Source organism: Aethalodelphis obliquidens, unplaced genomic scaffold (genome assembly GCF_003676395.1).
Source record: "Aethalodelphis obliquidens isolate GAN/ISIS:26980383/991018 unplaced genomic scaffold, ASM367639v1 scaffold18, whole genome shotgun sequence".
In the NCBI taxonomy this organism is placed as follows: domain Eukaryota; kingdom Metazoa; phylum Chordata; class Mammalia; order Artiodactyla; family Delphinidae; genus Aethalodelphis; species Aethalodelphis obliquidens.
Window position 1 is genome coordinate 11,063,548 of NW_020837962.1, and position 23,245 is coordinate 11,086,792.

Genomic DNA, 23,245 nt, shown 5'->3' on the forward strand with positions numbered 1-23,245 from the left:
AAAAGACATATTTTCTATTATTTCGCAGCCCACCCCCTTGTCTAGCCATGGAACATTTACAGCAAAACAATATGCAACTTGAAAGATACTGGCATGTTACAGAATCCCATGCTGTCAGCAATCACTCCAGTCCATCATCGTATCATATGAAAGTGTCTGCCAGGGTGAAGCTGCTTAGGGTCTCAAGTTTCCGTCTGATCTTGTCAGGTTCCAAAAGCAGGAGTGGTCTTGGCACATATGGCTTCACCCTTCCAGGCATCTGGTATAATCGAGCTAACAGAGAATATCATCTCTTGCTCTGAGCCTCTTTCAAGGTGTTAATGTAATACTGGATTTCCCTCATGACATAATTCATTTATCCATTACTTTACCCTTAGCTACTGTTCCTCCTTCTCTACATTGACACCCAAATGCTTCCACCTTTGGAAGGGACGTTAGGTTCAGCCACCGTGCTGGTCCAGATTGCAGGCAGCTATACTAGTCTAGCCGGTGACTCCCCCTCGGTCCACAGAGGTTGAGGTCACACAGGTGCAGAACTGGTGGGCTATCTTTACCAGCATCACTATAGCTGCATTCACTGTCAATGCCAATTTTGTCAGAGGAGGTGAAGGCACATCTTGCCCCATCAGTCCCGTAGGAATTCTGACATAAGTTTTGACGTATAGTTGCTATCTCTTATTTAGGAATCATCACTGTTTGGGGCACTTGTATTTGCAGCCCTGGTCATGGAACCAGGTAGGAAGAAAAAAAGTTGTGATGATGTGGGGAAGAAAGAAAGAGAAAAAAATGAGTTGTTATATGAGCATCCTCCTCCCTTGGGAAAAACTACATAGTCTTACCAGCATTTCTCCCCACCCTGTCTTCCCCAGATCCACCAGAAAAACAGAGACATCTACCCAGTGGGGACACTCCTTTGGCCGCACTCATACCTGTGTTACACAGGGAGGAGTATAAGCCAGCTCTTTAATTGTCCCATTTTAAACAACTAATGCTTTAACTGCTTGCTCCAATTCTCTACCAAACTAGTACTCTGGACATTATGGGCTATAAAGTGGGGTCCTTGGTCTGAAGAAATGATGATCGGCCACCCAAATTGTCACAATATCTTCTGTTCCAGTTCTTTTATATTATTCTGAGCATTTGCATCTACCACCAGCTAAGCAAAGCCCAGTCCAGAATCGGTGTCTATTCCGGGCAGGACCCATCTGTACCCCTCAGGGATACCAGCATTAGTCTCACTTGCCAGTTACGATCCAGGCCTTCCCCCCAGGGAATCTGCCACATAACTATCTCCATTCTCTGTCTCTTGCTTGTTGACAAAACAGCTCTTATTGGCATTTCGTGCCTCAGGGGGTACAAGAGGACCATGTCCAGATTCAGCCCAACTCTGCATTGCTGTAGGGACCCCATGTCCATTTATCTCATGGGCCCAGGTGGCAGCCACCTTAAGGGAACATATAGGAATCTCTGCTTATTAAGTTGGAAGGGGGTTCCAAGGATGGACATTGATGTGCCATGTCCTACTTTCAAGCACCCCTCAAATTTCCATAGTTATTTCCACGGGGCTGTGTCCCATATCGGCATCATTTTATTTATTTATTTTTAATTATTATAATTATTTTTTGGCCACGCTGTGCTGCATGTGGGATCTTTATTCCCCGACCAGGGATCAAACCAGTGCCCCCTGCAGTGGAAGCGCAGAGTCCTAACCATTAGACCATCAGGGAATTCCCTAGGCATCCCTTTAACAGGCCAGGTTTCCATTGCCCTCCTGCCTAACCGTGAGTCTGTAGAAACCAAAACATAGGGAATTTCCCCACTGCCAATTCTCCCATCATGGCTAGGAAAACAGCTTGCATTTCAGCCCACCAGACTGATCTGTTTTCACATTCTTTGATCACAGTGGTGGCCTTCCAAAGAGGAGGTCGTCTGTTCACCTTGGAACTGCTGTCCACAAACCAAGCATCTTCCTGTTGGTCAGTCGAGAGCTGTTAATAGGGCACTCACTGTCCAAGTGGTGGAATCCAGAGCTGCTCACACAGATCCGGATTCAGTCCTCAGAGAAGAGAGGCTCCCTCCTCGTGACGGTCTCCCCAGGCAGCGCCATCTTGTGAAAACCATTTCCATCTTATGATGGAACTCTTCTGGGTTCTGCCATCCCCATTAGAGCATTTCTCTGATATCACCCTAGACGTAATGGGTATTTCAGGTTTTAAGATCATTTTATGTCCTTCAGTCATGGGGTAGCTTCAATTAATGTCTGAAAACAAGATAGTAAATAACCCTGGAAACTCTCCAGTTGAAAGTCCCAGTAGTCATCGCTGGGGGGTGCTCACAGGCTTTTGCCTTAAGCCCCAGTCTACAATCCACATAGGTCTACCGCACAGAGACTCTGTCCCTGCCAGCACCCCACCTTCTATTCAACGCTGTGTAGAGTCGGGCAATCTTACTGGTTCCTGTTTAGCACGTCCAAGTAACCTTGCTTGAAGGGAGGATTTGCACACCTTCTGTTTCACAGTACTAGTTAGGGAAACATTCCCCAGTCAGATACAGTGTCAATCCCTGTAATTGCACTCAGGTAAAAAAGGCACTTCACAGAAAGTCTGATGGAGTATTCCAATTAGTAGAATTCCAGTTAGTAGAACTTTTACCTTAATTCAATCGACCCTTACATTCCTAGATGTGGCCTCCGCTGGGACTCCATCTACAGGTTTGGAGTTTACAATACCAGGTAGGGGAAATATTCCCAGCAGGACATAATATCCATTCCCATAAAACAATAGGTAAAGGAGACACAGCTTCTTTACATAAAGGCTGTTTAAACATTCCAACTTCCATAGTCTCATGAACTCTTGCACTTCTAGTTCTGTTTTCTCAATCTAATTGCCGCCAAGTCAGGGCTTCACCAACAGGTTTTGGTACCACAATGAGTGGTGAGTGGGGCTCCTGTGTCAAGGAGTCCTGGGAAGTTCCCTTCTTCACTCCCCGACTGTTTCACCCACTGTTGTGCAAAAGGCTTTGGATCGGAGAAGATTCTGGGAAGATGGTGGAGTAGGAAGCACCAGGAATCTGTCTCCCCACCTGGACAACAATTGCACTGGCAGAATCTGTCTGATGGAACTATTCTGGAAGCCTGAAGGCTTACAACTTCCAGGGGAAGGCTTGGACAGTAAATGGCCATCAATTTCAGCTCTCAGTTCAGTAGTAGCTGCCCATCCCCCACCTGGAGAACTTGTAGGAAGGAAGGTGAGCAAAAAAGGACCCTGTCCTCCGAAGATGGGGGATCTGGGCTCTGACGGCTGAGACTGATCAGTGCTTCTGATCAGGGAGCTGTAGACCGAGGGGCGGCAGCCATTCTTGTGGCAGCTCGCCCGCTGCTGCAGCCCCCGCCCATCTGGCTGAAGTAAATGCCAGGGGATTTAAAGGCCCCGGACCCCTTTATAACCCCTTTCTTTTTTTTTTTTTAATTAATTTTTATTGGAGTATAGTTGCTTTACAATGTTGTGTTAGTTTCTACTGTACAACAAAGTGAATCTATACATATACATATATCCCCTCTTTTTTGGATTTCCTTTTCCTTCCCATTTAGGTCACCACAGAGCATTGAGTATTAATCCCCATCTTTTAACGATTTTCCCCTTTCAGGAGTCAGACATTAAAGACTAGAACATTAAAACAAAACAAAACAAAACAAAAAACCTGCATCTATGGGGAAAATTAGCAAGTGACTGCGTGTGCCCAAGGAAAGGCTCAGAAAAGACCTAAGAACACATTAAGTTCACACCTCAGTCACAGAGACAGCCTACAACATTCCAAAAAAAAAAAAGCCCCCAAACAACAACAAAAAACAGCAAACCCTGGGGAGGGGGAGAATCTGACTTCCAGAGTTACCACATTATTAGATTTAAATGTCCCAGTGCTCAACAAAAAAATACAAGGCACACAAAGAAACAGGAAATATGGCCAGTTCAAAGGAAAAAAAAATCAACAGAAACTGTCCTTGAAAAGACTTAATGGCAGGCAACTACTACAGGATTCCACTCATATGAGGTACTTAGAGTACTGAAACTCACAGAGACAGAAAGTACAGTGGTGACTGCCAGGGGCCAAGGGTGGGGAGAAGGGGTAGTTTGTGTTTAATGGGGACAGAGTTTCAGTTTTACAAGCTGAAAGGAGTTATGGGGATGATGGTGGTGATTTCTGCCCAGCATTGTGACTGCATGTAATGCCGCCAACCTGTACACTTAAAAACGGTTAAGGTAGCGCTTCCCTGGTGGTGCAGTGGTTGAGAGTCCGCCTGCCGATTCAGGGGACACGGGTTCGTGCCCTGGACCGGGAAGATCCCACGTGCCGCGGAGCGGCTGGGCCCGTGAGCCATGGCCGCTGAGCCTGCGCGTCGGGAGCCTGTGCTCCGCAATGGGAGAAGCCACAACAGTGAGAGGCCTGCGTACTGCAAAAAAAGAAAAAAAGGTTAAGATAGTAAATTTTATATATGTGTATTTTACCACAATAAGAAAAAAAAGTTAATGTGGAAAACAAAAAAAGAAGGCAGACAAAAAAATAGATCATGCTATATGATTCCAGTTATATTTAGCAAATGCAAACCAAACTAGAGGGATAGAAAGCAGATCAGTGGTTGCTTGGGTGGGGTTAGGGGGAGGCAGAAGGGAGGAATTTAAACCGAGCAGAACACTGCGGTACCCCCGCCTCCCCCCAAGTACAAAGGCCCTTCCAATGTCCCCTGCCTCTTGTTTGTAGAAAAGCTGAAGTCTCCCAAGCCTCCCTGAGTCACAAAAGGGCAGGCTCAAGTAGTTAATGATCAGGACAATAGAGTCATAGAATCTTTCAGTGTCTGATGCACATTCTTGAGTTGCTTTACAGATACTGTAACTGTCCCCCAGAGGGAAAAAGCATGATGACCAGACTGCAGCCATGACATAAGCTGCTCCATTTTGAGAAGTACTGACTCTTTGGCTAGCACAATTCCAAGTACTGGCCTCAAGAGAATGCGGTTAACACTATTGCTCATAATAATCTGTATCTTTGTGGGCGTCAAAATAATTGTAGCGGGCTTCCCTGGTGGCGCAGTGGTTGGGAGTCCGCCTGCCAATGCAGGGGACACGGATTCGTGCCCCGGTCCGGGAAGATCCCACATGCCGCGGAGCGGCTGCGCCCGTGAGCCATGGCCGCTGAGTCTGCGCTCCGCGACGGGAGGGGCCACAGCAGTGAGAGGCCCGCGTACCGCAAAAAAAAAAAAAATTGTAGCTCGCTAGGCCCGTATATGTAAGTGGGCAACTAAAATTGTCAGCAAAGAGATGTTATAGAAGCATGTCAGCATCTTCCACTCTAAGACTACGACACCCTATATCAGCAGGAAGAAGTTACAGAAGATGGACCTTCGCCCCTAATCCCTTAGAAATGCAGTGATGTCTGACAATGGGATCTGTAAGCAGCTTTTTGCAGGAAAGAGCTCTTTGCAGGAAAGAGCTCTTTGCAGGAAAGAGCTCTCTGCAGGAGGTCCCTTTTGTCTTGTCACTTTAGCAAAGCCATATTGTAACTAACTTCCGGCCCAAGCACACCTTTCAAATCTTTTGATCACACAACACTTAGCCTAACCTGATTCTTTCCTTAGATCAAAGAAATAGAAATGAAGAATAAGGAATTAGCAGATGACTAGATCTTTTTCCTAGCTTCCCCTTCAGTAATCTCGTGAAGAAACTGTGTGAACAAGGTGGCATCTAAAGAAAGATCACAAGGAGTCGACAAGGCTGCACCCAACGGGAGATGGTGATGATTCTGACCCCCTATCTCAGTGATTAACTGAGGGGACTTCCTCGGTGGCACAGTGGTTAAGACTCCACTCTTCCAATGAACTCAGATCCTACTTGCCAGCGAGGTGCGGTCAAAGAAAAAGAAACTGACAGTCAGTGATTAACTGAGATTACCTCCCCTTTTTCCCCTTTAAAAACTTTCATGGCCAAGCAGAATCTCCAGAGCTGGTTCTGGGACTTGAGTCCGACTTCTCCCCAGGTTGCTAGCCCCCTAATTTTTTTTGTTTTTTGGCCATGCCACGCATCATGCGGGATGTGGGATCCCGGATCCCAACCAGTGATTGAACCCGTGCTCCCTGCAATGGAAGCATGGAGTCTTAACCACTGGACCACCAAGGAAGTCCTTCTTTCCTCACGTTTTCCTCTTTGTTTCATTCCTATTAATATTCGTTTTATTCACCTTATTTCTTAATAACCCTTTAAAAATGTTCACCCTGCCAAGACCTGTCTCTTGTCTCTTGTCTCTTGATTCTCTCTGCCTTTCCCCATTTTTTTTTTAATAACTAAATTTATTTATTTATTTTTGGCTGCGTTGGGTCTTTGTTGCTGGGCTTTCTCTAGTTGCAGCGAGGGAGGGCTACTCTTCATGGCGGTGGATTCTCTTGTGGAACACAGGCTCTAGGCACGTGCGGGCTCAGTAGTTGTGGCTCGCAGGCTCTAGAGCACAGGCTCAGTAGTTGTGGCGCACGGATTTAGTTGCTCCGCGGCATGTGGGATCTTCCTGGACCAGGGCTCACACACATGTCCCCTGAATTGGCAGGTGAATTCTTAACCACTGCGCCACCAGGGAAGTCCCCCCATTTTCTTGTTAATTAACCTAATTTTTTTTCTTTAGTAAGACCCATGAGGGGGAGCTGGGACCGCAGATTTATAAGGCTTCCTGAACTGTCTTTCAGTTTTGCAGCAGTCGGGTTATGTGGGGTACCCATGCAAAAGGGCCACCCCCCAACCAGAGGGTGGTTGGGGTAAGGGGCGTATTTTGTGGGCGAATATTCAAGTCATTTTAAAGCCAGCCCCAGGTGGCTAGCATACAGAGTTGTCAGCCACTTCATCTGCAGTGTTCCACTTGGCATTTATGGGGCGAGATGGATAGTTCTCCTTCTCAGGGTAATCAGACCTTACTGTGGCTTTTATTCAGTCTACCAGGCTGGCTGTTCCCTTGGGAATAACCTCCTGTGGGTCTGGATCACTTATAACCATCTGTGATTCTTTCATACTGAGCTGTGGGTCCTGAACAACCCAGACATGCCCTTCCACTCTGCAGACTCAAAACCAAAGAACAGCCCCTAAGCTAGTTACTCTCACAATCCATTTCAAGAAAGGGTCTTCAAGAAAGTGATGATACTGATCCACGAAATGAAAAAAAGCCCTCCACACTGTCCCCCTGTTTTCAGCAGTTTCTTGGTTTTGCCCTTCCCTCTCCTTGACTACCTTCCTGGTGACCTGAGGTCTCAGAGGTTCTTATGGTTGTCCCTGCATGACTTTTCCCTCAGCGGGTGGCATTAGGCTAGTGGCCAAAGCTCAGACTCACCAAAATCTGATCAGTATCAATGTTCCACCCAGCACTCTCTTTTAATTTCATTTTAGCTGTTACCAATAACAATAAACAATTGAATCATTTGCTGTTTTCTTAGTAGTTTTCATTTCCTTCTGCCTCAATTGAACCAACTCCCTGGGAGTTGGGTCCATCCCTAAATTCCATTGCCAGCTTTTACCTTTAGTACCTGAATACAGCACAGCTGCTTCTCCAGGCCATGGGTGACCACATGGCCACCAGGAATCAAAATCTCCGCATCCCCTGCCCTTTTATCCTTTCTCTTCCCAAGCCACATGCTTCCATGAGTTCTAGCAAATCCCACTTCACTGACACCAACTTAATGAAAACCTCACTTCTCCTGGCATCCCCATTTACAAGGATTTCAGGAGCTTTGTACCAGGAACTGAGGGCAGAGACCGATATATATTTTTTCTATTATCTCACACCATGTTTGTCATCGGATTGGCAAAAATTAAAAAGTCTGATGATGCCAAGTATTAGCTAGGTACAGGCTAGATGAAACTCACACTCTGCCGATAGGAGTGTGCTTCCTGGTTGCTCCATGATGGGATCAAACCCTCCACACAAAATTTGGTTCAGAGGTGAAGACTGATGAGGTCACACATAGCCAGAGAGTAGGATAAGATTGATGACTCACATAATGAGGCTTCCTGGGAGGAGCAGGGCAGATTCCCAAGCAGGTCAGAAATGGCTTGAGAGAGTGAGGAGGGGCTTTCACTGTGGTTAGGGGGTGAGGCTGGATTGAGGGCCCCTCCACACTGGCCAGGGCTTTCCTGAATTCAATTTCCTGCCTGTGCAAGGGAGCAAGCATCAGGGCCTTCTTATCAGCTTGCCCAGATGTGGGACACAAGAGGGAAGAGGGAAGCCTGAGGCTTTCAGGCTATCAGCAAACATCAGAAATGGAGTTGGACTTCTGATTACAGAGTGTAAATTCATACCTACCCTTTGGAAACCGGTTGGGCGATATTTAATAAAACTGAAGAGTATAACCTCTGTGGTAGGTAAAAGATGGCTGCAAATTCTTCTCTACACCTCCTGTGGGGAGGTGGAATCCACTCCTTTCCCCTGGAACCTGGGCTGACTCAGTGCCTTACCTGACCAGTAGCATGCTGTAGAAGTGATGGTTCTGGGAACTTCTGAGTCTTAAGAAGCCTGGCAGCTTCTGCCCAGGCTTCTTGGAACCTCGTTTTTGGGGAAGTCGGCTGCCACGTGAGGAGTCTGGGATAGCCTCGCTGGGAGGAAATCCAGGCAGACGCATGCAGAGGCTGCGTGAAGAAAGAAACGCTATCTCGTCCCAGCTGACCCAGCCAGCCAGCCCAGGCGCCAGACGTGGGAGCGGAGAAACCATCTGACGACTCCAGCCCCGGCCACCATCTTACCTGCAACTGCATGAGATCCCGGCAGAGCCCAGCCAACCCTCAAAACTGTGAGAGAGAAAACCAAATTGCTGGGCTTCCCTGGTGGCACAGTGGTTAAGAATCCGCCTGTCAATGCAGGGGACACGGCTTCAAGCCCTGGTCTGGGAAGATCCCACATGAAGCCTGTGCGACACAACTACTGAGCCTGTGTGCCTAGAGCCTGTGCTTTGCAACAAGAGAAGCCACCACGATGAGAAGCCCGCGCACCGCAATGAAGAGGAGCCCCCGCTAGCCAAAACTAGAGAAAGCCCACGTGCAGCAATGAAGACCCAACGCAGCCAAAAATAAATTTTAAAAAAAGTTCTAAAGAATAATTAAAAAAAAAAAAACTTGCTGTTCCAAGCCTCTAAATGGTGGGATAGTTATTACCCAGCAAGAGATCACTGGAACACCTCCCCCCACTGATTCTACTTCTAGAATGATGACAGCATAAAATTTCCATCCAAGTGTCCATGGAGATCTACGTACAAGGATGTGCATTAGAACATTGTTTATAATGTTGAAGAAGTGCCAGAAGACTAAGTGTTCATTGATAGGAGAGTGGAGAAACAAATCGGGGCATAAACATTGGATGAAATACCTTACAGCTGTTAAGAACAAACTAAATCTAAATACATTATCCTGGATAAGTCTGAGAAACATTTTGGAAAACAGCTGCTTGTATTCTTCCCCCCAAAGTCAATATCCCGAAAGACACATAAGAAGGCAAGGGGAGTGGGACTTCCCTGGTGGTCCAGTGAGTAAGACTCCATGCTCCCAATGCAGGGGGCCTGGGCTCAATCTCTGGTCAGAGAACTAGATCCCGCATGCATGCCGCAACAGAAGATCCTGTGGGCCACAACTAAGACCCGGCACAGCCAAAATAAATAAATAAATATTTAAAAAAAGAAAGAAAAAGAAGGCAAGGGGAGTATTTCAGATGAAAGGGGTCTAAAGAGAAATGTTCAGTCGATCACATGTGATAATGGTACATGATTATGTAGAGGGATATCTGCGTCCTCAGAGATGCAAGGTGAAGTAGCCAATGGTTTAGTAAAATGTGTGCGAGTGTGTGTCCTGTAAGAGAGCAAGAAAGCAAATGTGGCAAAATGTCCACCATTGGGAGCTTAAGTGGAGGGTATTCATTGTGTTATTTCAGCAACTTTCCTTTAGATTTGAAACTTCTCAACCCTATTGATTCCACTGATATGTATGACATGGATGAATCGCATTATGCTGGGACAAAGCAGCCAGGAGCAGGGACTTCCCTAGCGGTCCTGTGGTTAGGAGTTGGTGCTTTCACTGCCACAGACTCCATTCAGAGAGCAATCTGGAAGAGGCAAAGTAAAGCAGATCAGTGGTTTCCAGGGGATAAGACCTGCGGAAGGAGCACGGGGAGCTCTGGGTGATGGACCATGGAGCTGGGAGAGCAGTGTGGGAGAGATGCCCGTCAGGGGCTCAAGGAGGAGCCAACACTGCCCACACCTTGATTTCAGGCTTCTGGCCCCCAGAACTATGAAACAATACATTTCTGTTTTTTGAGCCATAAATTTGTTATGGCAGCCCTAGGGAATGAATACCTACCAATAAAGTCAATTTTTTTTTTAAGTTGGGAAAAAACTTGGAAATATCAGGCTAAATGAAAAAAAGCAAGTTACAGAACAACGTATTCAGTGCAAAACATTTTATAGGAAAGTTTTAAATGCCCCAAACAATACTACTTATTGTTCATAGACTCTGTATCTGTCGTAAAAGCCCAGAGGCACCTTGGTCTGGAAGTGCGCCATTCCCTGGGTTGCCTCACTGGAGGGGGTGGGGCATTCTGCTGGCTTCCGCTGCCCAGCAAAGGCTGCCCAAGTCCTTGTGAAGTCTGTGGAGGTTTCCCCAGGGAGGAGACACCAGGACTCACCAGGTGGTTAGGAAGGCTGGGGAGAGCATTCAGGGCCGAGCCAGAGCTTGGAGGCTCCAGGAAGCTGGCTTGCTTGGGGGGTGGCTGGAGACCAGAGGGCTGGGTTATTATCATCCCTGCTCTTATCTGGACATGTCCCAGCATCCCTAGGGCTTCCCTGGGGCCACTCTGTCACTCTTATCCATCTTCACCTGTGATCAGCAGGGAGGCTGGGGAGAGGGGAGCTGGGGGACAGGGGAGGGGCTGGAGACCAGGACTCAGGTCCAGCAGGGAGGCTGGAGGCCAGATTCAAATGTCCAAAGAATGACTGGGGCTGGGAACCAGGCAAGCTGGGATGAGAGGTCGGCTATGCAGCCACAGACAAATCACTTTGCCTCCCTGAGCTGGTAACCTGTCTGTGAATGGCAATGACTTAATAGGGTTGCTGTGAGGATGAAATGCATTGTAATACGTGTGGTGAGTCATTTCTTAGGGCCCTGCTGAGGATCATGAGCACAGCCTAAGCGCTGGTACTTCACCCTCATTGAATTCTCAGAACTCCATAAGCTAGGAACTGTGATCGCCTCTGTTTTACAGATGGGGAAACTGAGGGCTGCAGAGGCCAGTCAGCTGAATGACACAGGTACACACAGCTGACATGTGACCAAACTGGAATTTGGATTGAAGCCATGTGATGCCAGCACCCGAGAGCCAAGCTCTTTTGCTGTTTGTTTTATTGGTGCCTTTCTGGTTTATAGGTCTACACCTCCTCCAACTTCCTGGGTGGACTGTGAACCTCCTTTGGGAGTAGGGCCTTGAGCACTTCATCTCCAGGTGAGCCCACCCCCTGCCTGGCAGGAGGGGGGCTCAGGGAGTGGAGTGTGGGTGCATTACACCTGGGGCCCCGGGTGGTCCTGGTATTTGGAGGGAGTTAGGTGGCAGCACCGAGGCAAGGCTGGGGTGTCTCCAGCCCTCTGAAGTCTGCCAGGCTGTCCCACAGGTGCTATGGGAGAATGTAGTAGCCTTGCCAGGCAAGGCAGCCCACAGACCCCTTTGCAATGTAATTGGTACCCCTGCTCTGTGCTGGCAGGAAACCTTGTCCCAGCCCCGGACGCAGTAGTCCCAGCCCCCGAACCATCCCTCCAAGGAATCCTTGCATCCATTTCCCCACAAGTCAGGAGTCCCAGCTCCCATCTTCCTCCTGTTTTTCTAAAACTCAGCCAGATAGGACTCCAGTCCTCCAAGACTCAGAAGCCCTGACCCCCCCAGCCAGAGGGGCAGGGAACCCAGCTGATACTGGCTGGCAAAAGCTGATTATGGACATTTCTGCCCATCTCCACATTCAAGGATGTCACATCAGTAGCTTGAAATCAGCTTTGGAGGGAGTACTTACAGCACAGAAATTGGCAAAAGCAACAACTCAGGGCATTCTTTTTCCCCAGAGAGTCTGTTGTTAAAGTGTTACCAGCATACCATTGCTCCCAGCCCTCCATCTGTCCCTACTCACCAGGACAGGAACCCCTTTTACAGGGACCCAGGGAGCCCTGGAAGTCTGAGGAGACTCCTGACAAGCCACCAGGCCACGGCAGGGGCATCCCCCGCATGCCCAGGCTGCACTGGGCTGGACCCCAGAACCCAGGCCTGGATCCTCCCACTCTCCATACCCAGACCTCTGCCTCTGCCTCTGTGCAGCCTGGGAACTGAGAGCCTCAAGTTGGGAGGCGCACAGGCTAAGGTGTGGTTACGGGCAAGTCACTTTAGCTGTCACCTACAGCACGGGAATCAGCATAAGAGCACACACCCTGAAGTCACACTTGTGCTGCTCACATTCAAGTTCTGTCCATGTGACCCCAAGCAAGTTAGATTCTCCCTGGCCCTCAGTTTCCTCATCTGTAAAATGGGGATAATAGTAGTTCCTGCTTCATTAGGATGTCATGAAAGTAAAGAAGTTATCCCCATATAAGAAGATATTATTACTTAGCATATTACTTAGCATTAATACATGTTAGATTTGTTGTTATTGTTAATAATTTCCTATCCCACAAGGGAAGTTGTGAGGGGAAAGGAGCTGACATATATACTCAGGGGTCTGCACACAGCAGGTGGTCAGTTAATGGGCCCTGTCGTTTTCCGATGGCGGCAAGATGGGTCACTGGCTCTGACCTGGGTCGAGGCGACTTTCTTTGGGCCCCACCTGGCCATTCCGGCCACCAGGGGGCGCCCCAGCCTTGCCCGTGGCACCGCCCCCTCACCTGTGCGGGCAGTTCACCTGGCGCCGTCTCCGGAAGAGGGGACCGGGGCCGCGGGTACCTCGGAGGGAGCCCGGCGTCGTCGGGTGAGAGCCTAAGGGGCGCCGAGGATGGGGGCCCTTCAAGTTTTGGGCGGACCGGGCCGGAGAGAGTGGGCGAGTGGGGCATGGGGCGGGGCAGGAGCGGCCGGGCCGGACTCCCGGGGCCGGGAAACGGGGGACGCGGGCAGGAAGGCAGGCAGGAAGGCGGTGGCTGGGCTAACGACGCCTAGGGTTGGGGGTCGAGGCGTGGGGACCCTGACGCCTGGGCTGAGGTGCTAATAACTGGTAGCTCGGTGCCGGGAGGGGTGAGGAGGAGGGATACCCCTGAGTCCCAGAGTGGTGTTGGGCCTGCAGAGACCACGTCAGGGAGACCCCCAGCCTGGCCGGGGGGCATTTGGGCTGGGACTGCCGCTGATGCCTGGGTCCTGAGAGTAGGCCTAGGGTCGGACACATGGCGAGGGGAGGAGGCGAAGGGACAGATGTGTGTGCGCGCATAGGGGGTGGAGAACCTCAGGAGTGCTGGAGAGGGGTAATATGCCAGGAAAGCCCCATGTGTCCCCTCCCTCCTGAGTCCTGGAGCCCCTGAACTGCGGGCCCTGGCGGCCCTAGGGGAGTGCCACCAGGCTCCCATCCCCAAAGCCGGGCGGGAAGTAAACAGAAACCTGGAGTGGACGGTCGGGTGGCAGTGCCGGCACAACCTGTTACCTCGCCGGCCCGCCCACCCACTCAGGGCCTGGAACCTGGGGGACTGGGGCCAGCAATCCAGAAGGGGTGGGCTGAGGGTCTGGGCACCTAAGTTCAGGATGGGGACCTGAGAAAATAGGAAAACAAGGGCCAGGAGGGCTGGGGGGCAGGGAACTTGGGCCTGGGCTTCTGGAAAGGGAGGGTGCTGGATTTCTGGGGGCTAAGGGCTCAGGACACGGAAGTTCACAAGGCCCTGTATTCTTGGGAGAAGAGGCTGGACTAATCGCAGAGTCCTGAGTCCCAAGAACCTGGGTTCTGGGAAGAGTTTCTCAGCTGGTAAGAGGCTGGGAGCCAGAACAGCTGGGTCATGGGAAGAGGGGGGTGGGGACTGTCACTGGGGTGGCGTGTGGTCCTGGAGCACTGGGAGAAGGTTTCCTGGGAGCAGAAAACATCTGCTAGAGGCAGAAGCCTGGACAGCTCTTTTCCTGCTTCTCCCTGCCTCAGTTTACCCTGGGGACATTAAAGGAGCTGGACAGCCAAGACACAGATCATTAACCCTTCATGGCCCAGGGAGGCCCTGGCTGCAGGACCGAGAGGGCCAGTAGGCAGGTGAAGAACTGCAGGAGAGCCACGTCTTGGCCAGTGTGTGTGTGTGGGGGGGGGGGTGGGGGTGCGGGGCAGGGCAGTGAACCCCTTTGGGCTGCGGTGTAGAGTGTCATGCAGCTACCTCTCCCCACAGACCTACCTGTCCCCACAGACACTGCAGGCACCATGAGCTCCCCAGAAGGGCCCAGCTTCCCATCCGGGCTGCTCTCCAGGGGCACCTCCCCCAGCAGCAATGAGGGCTTCTTCCCCTTCATGCTGGAGCGGCGGGACTCATTCCTGGGAGGGGGCCCAAGGCCTGAGGAGCCCGAGGACCTGGCCCTGCAGCTGCAGCAGAAGGAGAAAGACCTGTTGTTGGCCGCAGAGCTTGGCAAGATGCTTCTGGAGCGCAATGAGGAGCTGCAGCGGCGGCTGGAGATGCTGAGCGCCCAGCACTCCGAGCATGAGGAAGTGAGCTGACAGCAGAGGGCAGGGCTGGGGGTATGGAGGACAGGGGAGGGACCAGGCAGGGGGGCAGGGAGAGGAAAGCCAGGCAGGGGGATGCCTCTGGAACAGCAGTTCAGGTCTGGGACCAGCCTCCCTGGCAGTGTTGCCCAGTGGTTAAGAACATGGGCTCTGAGGGCAAGACAGGACCTGGGTTCAGATCCCTGCCTGGCTTTCTGACCTTGGGCAAGCTGCTGGACCTCTCTGAATCTTGGGTCTGTCTCCTCAGCAGTATTGCCAACAGATCCTGGGCTCTCTGCCTGCCTGGCTCTGGGCTAAGCACTTTCCATGCATCATCTCAGTCAATTCTCACCCGGCTCTGGGAGATATGAACAGTTCCCTCTGCCCAGGCTGTGGTCAGCCACACTCTCACCCTGGGGGTCACATCTGGTCCCCTAAACACCCTAGACACCACTGACTCCTGTATCCATGTCGTCGGCCCCACACCCTCCCCACCTGGCCACCTAATGGCATTTCAACATAAGTGGCACTGGATTCCATGACCCCATCCCCTGCTGTCCCCACCCCAGCTTCCCGCCGTAGGACCAGAGCCTGCACATCTCTGTGACCTCTCCCTCCCACACTGGCAGGCCCTGTTGATTCTTCTTCGAAACTAGATTGTGAGTCTACCCACTTCTCACCGTCTCTCCAAGCTGGCCGCAGCCCCATCATCTGCCCCAGACACTGCAGCTGCCTCCTCACTGGTCCTCAGCTTCCACTCTTGCCCCCTGAGCCCCTTCTCCATGGGGAAGCCAGAGGGATCCTCAAAAATTGCAAATCAGATTTCAGTCCTTGCCCAGAATCTCTCAGTGGCTCCCCCTCACATTTAGAATGAAACCAAAACTCCTCCCCTTGTGACCTCCTTGACGTCAGTCATCTCAGCCACGCAGTCCCTTCTCAGAGGGGGCCTTTTTTCAGTTCCCTGAGCAACCCACGCTTATTGCCTCAGGGCCTTTGCACTTGCTGTCCCTTGCTGTAGCCCTCTTCCTTCTTGCCCTGCAGGAGTCAACAGACATCACTTCCTCCTGAAGGATCCCCACCCCACCCCACTCCTTTTCATCACTTACCAGGGTTTCTTTAGAGCTCTTAATGTTCCCCCTCTGAAACTACCTGGTTCAATGAAGTGTCCATTTGCCTCTGGACTCTAAGCTGCTTCAGGCACGGAACTTGGTGGTCTCACTTACTGCTGACAAAGACTCCAAAACAGGGTGAGCTCAGGAAATATTGGATGGATGGATGGATGGATGGACGGGACTTGGAGATATTAGGGAACTTGCCTTACCACAAAGCAGCAGCAGAGCAGGACAACAGCCAGGACAATCAGACCCCGAATCTGTGGGCTCCATCCTAGAGCTGTGTTGCCCCCACAGTATTTGGTTAAGGGCTTGGCTGCCTGGGTTAGAATCCCGGCTCCACTAACTCACTGTGTGTCCTTGGGCAAGGCTTTTAACCTCTCTGAGGCCCAGTTTCCTCATTTGTAAAATGAGGATGTTAAGGAGTCTAAGTCTCGTGGAGTAAATAAAATAATATAAAGTGCTAGCACAGGCCCTGGCAGGAATGCCTGCTAATCATTGTAGCAGCTGTGATTAGCTTCACCTTCCTGCGTGGAGAGTCTATGACGGGGAGGCAGGAGACGCTGGCCCCCTGACTTGCCTGCCTCCACAAGCTGGGCATCTGGGTGTGCCAGGAGCATCCCCCTGCTGGTTAGACAGGTTTGGGGGAGGGCAGGCAAAGGCCTGGGGCCAGGGTGTGGCTAACCAGGGTTAATTAGAGGGAGCTAGCCAGGAGGAGCTGGGGGAGAGGGACGGAGCAGAGAGGCTGGGCAGAGGCCGAACCTCCCGAGCCCCTGGAACCCAGGTGTGTGAGGCCATGGGCCGAGGCTTCAATTCTGCCAGACTCAGGCGCCACAAACGGCGCCTACGCCCTCGGGTCCAGAAGCCCTGGTGGCAGCCAGAGGTGAGTGGGCATCAGGGAGCCCCGCCCAACTCTGGCCCAGGGTCAGCTCCTCCTGGAAGCTTCTTTCTATTGCTCCCCCTCCTCCTCTACTGTCTGAGGCTGTGTCTTGCCCTCTGCCCACTTCCTCCCCGGCTCTCTCGTGTTTCTGGTTTTCAGGCTTGTCTCAGACTCCCCTTGGACTTTCTTTGGGTCTCTGTCTCCCTGCGTCCCCTCCAGTCTCACCTCTCCCTGTCTCTACCCTCTGTCCCGGCCCCCACAGCGGCTGCAGCAGGAGAACCATGAGCTCCGCCGAGGCCTGGCAGCCCGGGGAGCCGAGTGGGAGGCCAGGACTGTGGAGCTGGAGGGGGACGTGGAGGCCCTTCGGGCCCAGCTGGGGGAGCAGCGTTCTGAGCAGCAGGACAGCGGACGGGAGCGGGCACGCGCCCTCAGTGAACTCAGTGAACAGAACCTCCAGCTCAGCCAGCAGCTGGCCCAGGTGGGACGGCTCTGACCCCGGGTCCCTGGGAAGGAGTGGCAGATACCTGGGTCCTGGTGGGAGTGGGTGCACTGGGCTTGGTGTTGTGGCTTGGGCCAGCTGAGGGCTCCACTGCCTCCCCCCACCCTCAGGCCTCCCAGACTGAGCAGGAGCTTCAGAGAGAATTGGATGGCCTTCGGGGTCAGTGCCAGGCCCAGGCCTTGGCTGGGGCAGAGTTGAGGACACGGCTGGAATGTCTGCAGGGGGAGGTGAGTGCCAGCTGGGTCTGTTGAGCCTGGAAGGCTGGCTGGGAGCTGTCTGTGCCTGGCCTAGCCCTTCCACTCCAGCTCTGAGGCCTTTCCCCAGAATCAGATGCTCCAGAGTCGCCGACAGGACCTGGAGGCCCAGATTCGAGGTCTGTGTGAGGAGGTGGAAAAGGGCCAGGGCAGGCTACAGGCAACCCATGAGGAGCTGCTGCTGCTACGGCGGGAGAGGCATGAGCACAGTCTGGAGGTGACTAGTAGGGTTGGGGTGGGCAGCTGCATCCAGCCAGGGCCTTGGCCACTGCCTCAGGGCTTCCTGGGAGAAGACACCAGAGCTGGGTCACTGGGAGCCCTAACAGCTGGGCCAGAAGAGCACAGGCATTAGCACAAGGGCAAGTGGGAGCCATAAGCTACTGAGCAGGGGCAGTAATCTTAGAATGCATCAGAGACTGGCATCTGGGAGGCCAGGGATGGGGCTGAGGCCAGAACTCAGGGCAGAGATGATAGGGACCTGGACCAGGTCTGGGCTGTGAAAATGGAGGAAAGGAAATGAAAAGAGGCAGTATGGCTTGATGTTTGAGATCTCAGGAGTTTGCATTTTGTGGTCAAATTACCTGGGTTCTTATTTCAGTGTCCCTTCCTACTATTGTGGAACACCAGCCTCAGTTTCCCCATCTGTGAGATGGGATGTAATGGTACATGGCTGTGGTAAGGGTGTGAGACACTCAGCACATTGCCCAGCTTAGAAGAAAGGATCAGTCAATGCTGGATGATAGCACTAGTGAGAGAGTTAGAAGGTAGACTGGTATGGTCGGGGGAGGGGGTGGGGCTTTTCGAGGTGACCTGGTGGGGTGGGACTGGAGGGACGGTGATGGGAGACTTTGAAGCCGGGGCACCCATCGGCGCCCTGCTTTATAGGGGAGGAAATTGGTGTCTGCCGAGGGTAACTGCGCGGCCCAAGGCAGCCCAGCGATCCGGGAGTGGGAGCCAACTTCAGCGCTGGGCTGCGCGGACGCGCGGGGCTGCCTGACTCTCTGCGGCGTGCCGGCGCCCCCTGTGGGCCGGCCGCGGGATGCCGGTGGCGGGAGCACCTGGCTGACCGCCCTTGTTTCACTCTGTGGTGGGTTGGTCGCAGCTGGAACTCGCGCGCTCCGAGGCGGGGGAGGCACTGAGTGCGCTGCGGAGGCTGCAGCGGCGGGTCTCGGAGCTGGAGGAGGAGTCGCGCCTCCAGGACGCCAACATCTCAGGAGCCTCGCTTCAGTCAGAGCTTGCCCATAGCCTCGACAGCAAGGACCAAGACCAGAACGCGGACAGAGGCGGAGATGCTCTGGTGAGCTCTCGGCCCACCAGCCCCTACACGTACCATCCAGGAGGGCTGCAGACTCCGTCCCTCCTTTTTTTCCCACGAGGTTTGACACTGCACTGACCAGTTTCTTTGGTGAATAGGCCACTCTGCCCCCAGAGACCCAAGAGGCATCCAGCCACCAGCCTTCGCCCCAGGAGGAGAGGTTGGAGCCTCCCAGGAAGCGAGCATCCCTGAGCCCAGCGGAAATACTGGAAGAGAAGGAGGCGGAAGTGGTCCGGTTGCAAGATGAGGTGGGGGGAGCATAGTACTGGACGCAAAGCCCCTCTCAATGTCAGTTTCTCTTTCCCATCTACATCTCCGAACCTTTGCCCACGAATTCCCCTCTACCTGGATAGCCCTTCAACCCAACAAACTTGCAATCATGTTTGAAGAGTCAGCCTGTATGTCACCTCCTCCAGGAAGACTTCCTGAACTACACTGCCCCTTTAGTCCCACCTCCCAATGCTTCTCCATGCATCCTTCCTGCAGGCTTATACCACCCATCTAGCCCCGACCAGCCCCACCCCTCTAGGCGCTCAGAAAATTCATCTCCAGCACAGGACCACAACTGTCTGGGTTGTTTGTGGAGCAGGCGGGGATGGGGGGTGGGGGAGGGGGCGGGAGGGCGGCGAGCTGGAGTCCAGGCTGCCTGGAAGAGTAAGAGCTGGGGCACTCAGGGGCCTACCTACCTTTCTACACCTTACCCTGTCCGCAGATAGCGCTGCAGCGGGAAGAGCTACAGTCCCTGCGGGAGGAGCTGCAAAGGCAGAAGGAACTGCGGGCGCAGGAGGATCCCGAGGAGATCTTAAGCGGTGCCCTCTCGGATCGGGACGAGGCTGTGAACAAGTGAGCATCTGCCACCATCCACCACCGCCCCAGGGGGGGCTGCAGGCCCCCAGGACACTCTGGCCTTTCTGGGTCTCGGATTCCCTCCCGCGAGTGCTATAATTGTCCCCACTCCGATGCAAGGGCCCTCTAACCTCCCTGGTTTCGGTATTAGCGGCCTCACTCCCGCCTGCGTCCAGGAGCCCCCAACCACCACTGTTCGCTGAGGCCCCAGCGCCTTCGTACCTGCTCTCTGCCCCTCGCTCTTGCAGGTCCCTGGAACTGGCCCTGGAGCTCAGCCGCGTTTCTCTGGAGCGGGACTCCCTCTCCCGGGAGCTGCTTCGCACCATCCGCCAGAAGGTGGCGCTGACGCAAGAGCTGGAAGCCTGGCAGGTGAGGGGCGGTGCCGGCGGGGCGGTGCCGGCGGGGCGGTGCCGGCAGGGGCGGTGCCGAACGCTGACCCGACCTGCCGGCCCGGCCGCCCTGTCCGCAGGACGACATGCAGGTGGTCATCGGGCAGCAGCTGCGATCACAACGCCAGAAAGAGCTGAGTGCGGCTGGATCCGCCCCGAGCCGCAACCCGCCGCGCCTCTCGCTGCGCCTGGGCCCTGGGCCCGCCGGCGGCTTCTTCAGCAACCTCTTCCGAAGGACCTGAGCGCCTGGTCGAGGGGGCCACCTTTGCCCTCTTTGGCTCACTTTCCTCTTCTGGCCAACGGAGCAACGGGCCCCGACTGTCTGCCAAAGGCGGCTGGTGCCCTCTCCACCCCGAGAGGCTGGGCAAGGGCTCACCGGGAGCAGGGGCCAGCTTTGGGGACCAGGGACCCCAGGTGGGTGGCAGGGGCAGGTGTGGCAGAGCTGTGTTTCGAATCTATATAAGTCTATCTTTTCCAGGGACTAGGCCCCCTGGCCCCTGGCATGCTCCAGGACAGGGTTGAGGGTGGGTATTTATGTATCAAGCTCAGAAAGAGTAATATATAAATCATTGCACTGACTTGGCCTCCATTCTTGGGAAAAAAGCACATGAAAAAAAAATGCCCCAAATTTTATTAGTATAAAAAAAAGAAAAAACCAAACCACTCCGAACCCCTGAGATGGAGGTGGGGGTGTTGCTGGAGGTCAGAAGGACAGGGAGAAAGCTCGGTAGCCCAGATTGGTGAAGACATCCACCCTGCAGCTGTTGCCTGCAGCTGTCAGGACCTAGAGGCAAGAGGGGAGTGACTGACCTGCCCACATGCCCTGGCCTCCCAGGATCCCCACTGCCCCTTGCTGAACCCACCTTGCACTCAGGGGCTGCTGGTTGCTGGTTGAGGCTGAGGCTTAGCAGCCCTGGGGAGGAGCCAGGCACCTGGGCCTTGAGCTCCCCGCTCAGCTGCCACTGATTGACACAGCGACCCTGTCCAGCTGATAGAATCTGTGGAAGACAAGGAGGGGCCTCAGGGTTCAGGGCTGCAGGGGGAGCGGGGCAGGGCTGGCAGAAGCAAGACAGAGGGCCTCACCAAGTCCTGGTAGAAGGTAACGTGCTTCTGCGGTGCCCGCATGGGGAAGACGGTGGTGGGTGTGGAGGATCGAAGGTGCCAGAGGGTTAGTGCTGGACCACCTCCACAGACCTGGGCAGAAAGGTGGGGGTCCCCAGCCGCCATGAACCACAGGCTTTCAGCTGGATAGGGCCCGGAGCTGCCACCCCATCCTGCACTCTGCCCGGCTCACCATCCAGTCGGAGTCAGTTGCCAAACATCCAATCCAGCGCCCATTGTGGGGCCTCGAGCACTCCTGGGAGGGAGGAGGAGAATAGAGGAGGAGGTGAAGACACAGGAGATGCCCAGGAAAGAACAAGGACAGAGCATGGGGTGCGCCCTCACCTCGTGCTTGTAGACCTCAATCGTCTGGACCTCCTTGGCCGTGCGGAGGTCTGTGGGGGAAGAACCATAAAAAGTACCCTCCTTGCCCCAGCCTCCCTTACCACCATCTTTCCCTCCAATCAGACATTCCCTTACCCCAAAGCCGCACGGCCCCATCCTCGCCACCTGACAGCACCTCGGGGCTCCGCTCCCGCAGTGCCAGGCAGTGGATGTAGTCTGTGTGGCCCCAGAGGGCCCGCTGCAAGGAGAGGGGCAGTGTCAGGACAAGATCCAGGAAGGATGCTGCTGCCCCTGCTCCCCCACCCCGCCCCTGCCACTCCAGTTCCACAGCCCTCTCACTGTGAAGGTCCCCGTCTCAAGGTCCATCGTATGCAACTGACAGTCTCCCCCCGCCAGGATGAGGGAATTCTCCTGCAGAAGAAGGAAGGATGGGGTCAGAAGAGAATGTCAAGTCAGAACAGGGAGAGGGGAAGGATTAAAATTTGAGCCCAAAACAGGGCAGGGCAGAGCCCCGATTAAAAAGGGCTCAAACCTTGGGGACGAGAAGCAAAGCATTGATCTCAGGTACTTCCAGACTGGTCCTGGGAGAGGGAAAGCAGAGTCAGCTCTTGTGAGGCAGTACCTTCACCCCCACATGCCCTCTGCCCACATGGGCCTGGCTCACCTGTATGGGGGCTGACGACGCCACAGCTCCTTACAGCCCTTCATGGAGGAAAACACTGGGTGACCTCAAAGGCTCTCTCTGGGTCTGGGCACCTCACCCTTCCCCCAGCTCCACACTCACCTTCTTAAGGATCTCTGCCCAAAGCCAGGCCTTCACCTCCCCATCCCCAGCACTGAGCAGATGTCGATCAGTGGAGACCATGCTGTAGACGGGTCCATCGTGGGCTAAATGGAAGTACAGAACCTGAGTGACCCTGTCCTGCTCCTCTCGTCCACCCCGGGGTTCCCTAAGCTGGCCTCAATGCCTGCACCCACCTTGGAAGGTCACCATGGGCTTCTTACTTTCCTCTTTGGCCTCAGAGCTCAAAGCAGCAGACAAGCTGAAAGGAGAGGGGCCTGAGAGTCAGAAGCAGGGGGCATCAGCCCCAGGAGGACCAAGTGCCAGAGCTAATGGATGGTGGGGAGCAGGGGCAAGGGTACCTAAAGATGGCTATCTGCCCGTAATTGTTGCCGGCTGCCAGGAACTTCCCACAGGGTGAGACATTCTGGGAAAAAATGATCATGTGCAGCCGCTGCAGGGCCTGAAATACTTCCATCTGTGGAGAGAGGCTGGATGAAGGCTGTCTGGGGCGTCTGGGACCCCTGAACCACACACTCCTTCCTGCTTCCCCTGCTGCAGTCCGGCCTCCCGCCGCAGTCCGGCCTCCCACCGCACTGACTTCTCAGTTCTCCTTTTTATAGCCCACCAAGCAGGCACCTGTCCATATAGTCCCAGGAGTGGCTCGAAGAAGGAGGTGAGAAAGGGGAGAGTTGAGGCTTGATGCCTACTGGAACTTTTGTTGACCAAGGACTCAGCCTCTCCTCCACGTTTCCTCAACTGTCAAAAGGAGCCCACTGGAGATTTCGTCACGATTGGATGAGCTACTGTATATAAAAAGCTTCGCACAGGGCTGCCTCGGAGAAACCGCTTAAAAAGTGGCTCTAGGGGCTTCCCTGGTGGCGCAGTGGTTGAGAGTCTGCCTGCCAATGCAGGGGACACGGGTTCGTGTCCGTGGGATCCCACGTGCCGCGGAGCGGCTGGGCCCGTGAGCCATGGCCGCTGAGCCTGCGCGTCCGGAGCCTGTGCTCCCGTTGCGGAGCACAGGC

At 53.6% G+C, this 23,245-nt stretch overlaps 2 protein-coding genes and 1 long non-coding RNA gene across 15 annotated transcripts in view; 1 reads left to right on the plus strand and 2 right to left on the minus strand.

The window, feature by feature from the left end:
* Positions 1-4,392: 4,392 nt before the first annotated feature.
* On the minus strand, positions 4,393-8,906 carry LOC113626285 (uncharacterized). The gene is made up of 3 exons (XR_003435111.1): positions 8,769-8,906; positions 8,484-8,654; positions 4,393-4,443 (listed from the first exon to the last, which is right to left on the minus strand). It is a non-coding gene; the product is annotated as an uncharacterized LOC113626285 (long non-coding RNA).
* Positions 8,907-12,920: 4,014 nt separating this feature from the next.
* BICDL2 (BICD family like cargo adaptor 2) lies at positions 12,921-20,568 on the plus strand. 12 transcript variants are annotated; one of them, XM_027117642.1, is made up of 11 exons: positions 12,921-13,009; positions 14,153-14,292; positions 14,388-14,701; positions 16,950-17,165; positions 17,297-17,413; positions 17,511-17,657; positions 18,543-18,737; positions 18,854-19,003; positions 19,468-19,598; positions 19,850-19,970; positions 20,071-20,568. In XM_027117642.1, the coding sequence occupies exons 3-11, from the start codon at positions 14,420-14,422 to the stop codon at positions 20,230-20,232; spliced, it is 1,521 nt and encodes a 506-aa protein (XP_026973443.1). In that variant the 5' UTR covers positions 12,921-13,009; positions 14,153-14,292; positions 14,388-14,419; the 3' UTR covers positions 20,233-20,568. The 12 variants fall into 12 exon arrangements, with proteins under 12 accessions (XP_026973443.1, XP_026973441.1, XP_026973440.1 ...); XM_027117643.1 differs by lacking the exon at positions 12,921-13,009 and adding an exon at positions 13,114-13,984; XM_027117647.1 differs by lacking the exon at positions 12,921-13,009 and adding an exon at positions 13,114-13,984 and having other exon boundaries at positions 14,153-14,257; positions 14,406-14,701.
* A 35-nt stretch (positions 20,569-20,603) lies between these two features.
* The window catches only part of THOC6 (THO complex subunit 6), a 3,516-nt gene continuing 874 nt past the window's right edge, over positions 20,604-23,245 (minus strand). Inside the window, exons 2-13 of one of the 2 annotated variants that reach the window (XM_027117652.1) lie at positions 22,580-22,695; positions 22,415-22,479; positions 22,221-22,324; positions 22,101-22,138; positions 21,969-22,017; positions 21,776-21,847; positions 21,572-21,674; positions 21,437-21,486; positions 21,285-21,347; positions 21,074-21,184; positions 20,854-20,988; positions 20,604-20,774 (exon numbers count right to left, since the gene is read on the minus strand). In XM_027117652.1, coding sequence (XP_026973453.1) covers positions 20,694-20,774; positions 20,854-20,988; positions 21,074-21,184; positions 21,285-21,347; positions 21,437-21,486; positions 21,572-21,674; positions 21,776-21,847; positions 21,969-22,017; positions 22,101-22,138; positions 22,221-22,324; positions 22,415-22,479; positions 22,580-22,695 — 987 coding nt within the window. In that variant the 3' untranslated portion in view covers positions 20,604-20,693. The remainder of the gene's footprint in view (positions 20,775-20,853; positions 20,989-21,073; positions 21,185-21,284; positions 21,348-21,436; positions 21,487-21,571; positions 21,675-21,775; positions 21,848-21,968; positions 22,018-22,100; positions 22,139-22,220; positions 22,325-22,414; positions 22,480-22,579; positions 22,696-23,245) is intronic. The other variant, XM_027117653.1, reaches the window with a different exon arrangement.

Excerpts from the sequence above, each read along its gene's own strand:
- BICDL2 (XM_027117642.1), top strand. The coding sequence starts at position 14,420 with ATGAGCTCCCCAGAAGGGCCCAGCTTCCCATCCGGGCTGCTCTCCAGG. Across the intron at positions 17,166-17,296 it reads TCAGCCAGCAGCTGGCCCAG|GCCTCCCAGACTGAGCAGGA; the intron begins GTGGGACGGCTC and ends CCCCACCCTCAG. Across the intron at positions 19,599-19,849 it reads CGGGACGAGGCTGTGAACAA|GTCCCTGGAACTGGCCCTGG; the intron begins GTGAGCATCTGC and ends TCGCTCTTGCAG.